We start from the raw sequence: 3,216 nt of genomic DNA on the forward strand, positions 1-3,216 counted from the left end.
TTCCTTATTGTGTGTATATATATACCTCATAATATACTCGTGAAAGCCTAGAAATGTCAGAAAGTATCGAAAGATAAGATCAGTATATCGACTTGATTGAAATACTTTATATATAATAGCCCTTATGCACGCGTTCAAGAACGTGCATAAAACTTTTTTTGAATCACAACGTATTACGTGTGAAATACACGTTTTAAATATATTATTATGCACATGTGAAATATCTTTTTTATAATCAGCACTACACGCCTCTTAAGATATTTCAAACGTGTTTAAAAATAGAGAAAATAATATTTAATAAATAACTGAATGAATCACATTATTGCTAGCCTATTGTCAGGTACTAATTTTTTTTTTTTTAAACACTATACAAAAAGAATTAAGTATTAAAAAACACTGTTTATATGACGAAAATACCTCTGCATTATTTGGTTCATTATTTTGAATTGCTTTTGAACTTTTTTTGTTTGGGGGGCATTTTTGTCCTAAAATTTTTGGTGAAGCAATGACCCCAAAAGGGCATCCTGGCTTTATATATATATGAAGCCTTTAAGGGAATGAATTCTTATTCTTTTTGTAAAAGTAGGAATTAGTTGTTGGGTTCACACTACATCAAACTTTAACAATCCGAACTGTTTATTTTTCAAGTTGCACTTCATAGATCATCCTTGCAATTGGAAACTAATTGTTGGGCCCATACTAATTGGCTAGCTAAAAACAATGTTCATTAATTTTTTTGAACTCAATTAGATGCCTTATATATTTCCGATTTGACTAACATTTTACAAGGATAATCTATAAGGTGCAACATAAAAAATAGATAGTTTGGATTGTTAAAGTTCGGTATGGGCCTCATAACCAATCCCTATATATATATATATATGTCTAATAATAGACCGTGTATTATACAATTTTTATAATTTTTTGCACAAATGCGTATATGAAAAACGTGGAGTTTTGGAAGACTAATTAAACTAAATTCAAAACATTTTATATTGGTCCTAGTACGTCTCTTTGAGAGAGTATAAATTACTAACTTGACTCTGTAGTAGTCTCATGAAACACAAGCATCTCTAATCTCTTCCTCAAATATCAAACAAAAAACTTCTCCCTTCTCACAGCTCTCAAATGGCGAAGGTTCATTCTCTAAATATTACACACCCTACTACATGTTCTAGTAACGAGTATATGACTTCAAAGAGGGAAACGTTCACTATATGGATGAAATCGCTTGTGATGCAAGGAAACGGGTGCACTGCCTTTGATGAAAATGGCGAAATCGTTTATCGTATAGATAACTACGACAACAAACACAGAAACGAAGTTTATCTCATGGATCTCCATGGCAAACTTCTTTTTTCTCTATGTGAGAAGAAAATGAGCGTTTTTCCAAGTTGGAATGGCTATCAAAGCAATGATATTGGTGCCAAGAAGCCAATTTTTCAAGTGAGAAAAAGTTGTAGAATAAATCTTGGAAATAAAGATTGTTCTTATAAAGTAACCATGGGATCTGATAGCAATTGCTACAGGTTAGAGGGTTTGAATGGTAAATCATCATCATTAGCTTTCAGAATAAGAGACAACAATGGAGGAGTTCTGGCAGAGGCAAAGAGAAAGCAGTCAAGTTCAGGTGTAGTTTTTGGAGATGATGTGCTTACTTTGGTGGTGGAGCCTCATATTGATCACTCCTTCATCATGGCTCTGGTCACTGTTTATGGCTTAATTAGACATCAAATATGATTTTTAGAGCTGTCTCAGATACATATAGTTGTAGAAAATATATAGTAGAGTAGCATAGCGAAATAAATTTGGTTTGTGCTTTTGTATAACCAATTATTGGGTTTTTGTGAGAATTCAACATATATATATATATATATGGATTCACCTAACTTTTCTTGTAATTAACTTTCAGTCACGGTAATTAATTACCACTGTTCTAAAAATCCTTACCTAGCGCTGTCTAGGCCCTGTTCAGGCCCACCTAGACACTTGCCTAGGTTGCAACTCACTTAGATAGAAAATATATAACTTTCATTTTGCATTTTATTGTTTCCAATAAATTGTAAGACCATAAAATAAAATGTTGACCACTACTTGGTTTTGCCAATTGGCGGAGATCCGACCGTTGGATCATAATGAAACATTAGGACGTGGTTCTAGGAACATAATGTGAATCTTTGGAAGTAACGGATCGGAAATCCGTGATGCAGATCTTCCAAAGTGAATTAAGTAGGGATGTGTTTTATGTAAATTATGTATTCTATCGGTAAAAACTATGAGACGTGATTTGATAATTGTTCTAGGCGACATTGGTTCGTGATGTCTCGATATGCGTGCTAAGGAGTCGTAGCACGGACCTCAGGTGAGTGGGTCTTTTTCTTTCTATCGTGTGTGTGTGTGTATATATATATTATATTATATTATATATATATGATTGATAATTCCACAAACGTTTATAAATTGATTATTGCTTATGATTACTGTGAATGCTTTGAAGTACTAATGTAAACTACGAATGGCTTGATCCCTGTTTAGGATACGTAGGCAATCTAACAAGACGTTAGATGCAGCCATACAAGAAGTGAGATTAAATAATTGAGACAATAGCCTTATTTAGGGAATTGAGTAATGTGAAGGACATTGGTGGAAAATGTGAGATTTAACCTTATGATTTGGTGGTTAAATGTTGGTCATAAATCAATGTGTGAAGAATCAAGAATTTGAAGTAAGGAAACGTAAGTAATGATAGTTAATTGAAATAGTATCTAGTTAGGTTTATCACCGATAATTATTCCCGAAAATAATTAGTTCGGGAGTAGGGCGTTATGGCTTAAGGTTTTTTATGCCATATTACATATATATATATATATATATATATATATATATGTGTGTGTGTGTGTGTGTGTATAATTGAAAATGCGATGTCATGGTTGAGTATTAGATTGCATCATGGTATATCCATATGTATATTACCTGCACATAATTATTGTGAACGCTTTGAAGTGCAAAGGTGAATGCAGGATACCCAGGTAAGTTCAGGTGAGTTTATGGTATTAGTTGAAATGATGGAGTTATGACATGACTACATGTATGTTTTAGGAAACTCCAACCTTTTAGTACAAGTTGCAATGATAGGCAACTCCGACACTGTCGTACAGGTTGCCCATGAGTCGTATATGTTACAATAGATACAGTTAGAGCTCATAAACCTGCACC

The 3,216-nt window shown here is 33.2% G+C and overlaps 1 protein-coding gene across 1 annotated transcript; it reads left to right on the forward strand.

Annotated features, from left to right (window-relative positions):
• The first annotated feature begins 1,176 nt into the window (after positions 1 to 1,176).
• LOC125479691 (protein LURP-one-related 11-like) lies at positions 1,177 to 1,740 on the forward strand. Its single transcript, XM_048589407.1, has one exon. The coding sequence runs from the start codon at positions 1,189 to 1,191 to the stop codon at positions 1,738 to 1,740; it is 552 nt and encodes a 183-aa protein (XP_048445364.1). The 5' UTR covers positions 1,177 to 1,188.
• Positions 1,741 to 3,216: the final 1,476 nt, after the last annotated feature.

Source organism: the organism of the source record quoted next, unplaced genomic scaffold (genome assembly GCF_019419815.1).
Source record: "Pyrus x bretschneideri cultivar Hongxiangsu unplaced genomic scaffold, Pyrus_bretschneideri_v1 Contig3, whole genome shotgun sequence".
Lineage (NCBI taxonomy): Eukaryota > Viridiplantae > Streptophyta > Magnoliopsida > Rosales > Rosaceae > Pyrus > Pyrus x bretschneideri.

Excerpts from the sequence above, each read along its gene's own strand:
- LOC125479691 (XM_048589407.1), top strand. The coding sequence starts at position 1,189 with ATGACTTCAAAGAGGGAAACGTTCACTATATGGATGAAATCGCTTGTG.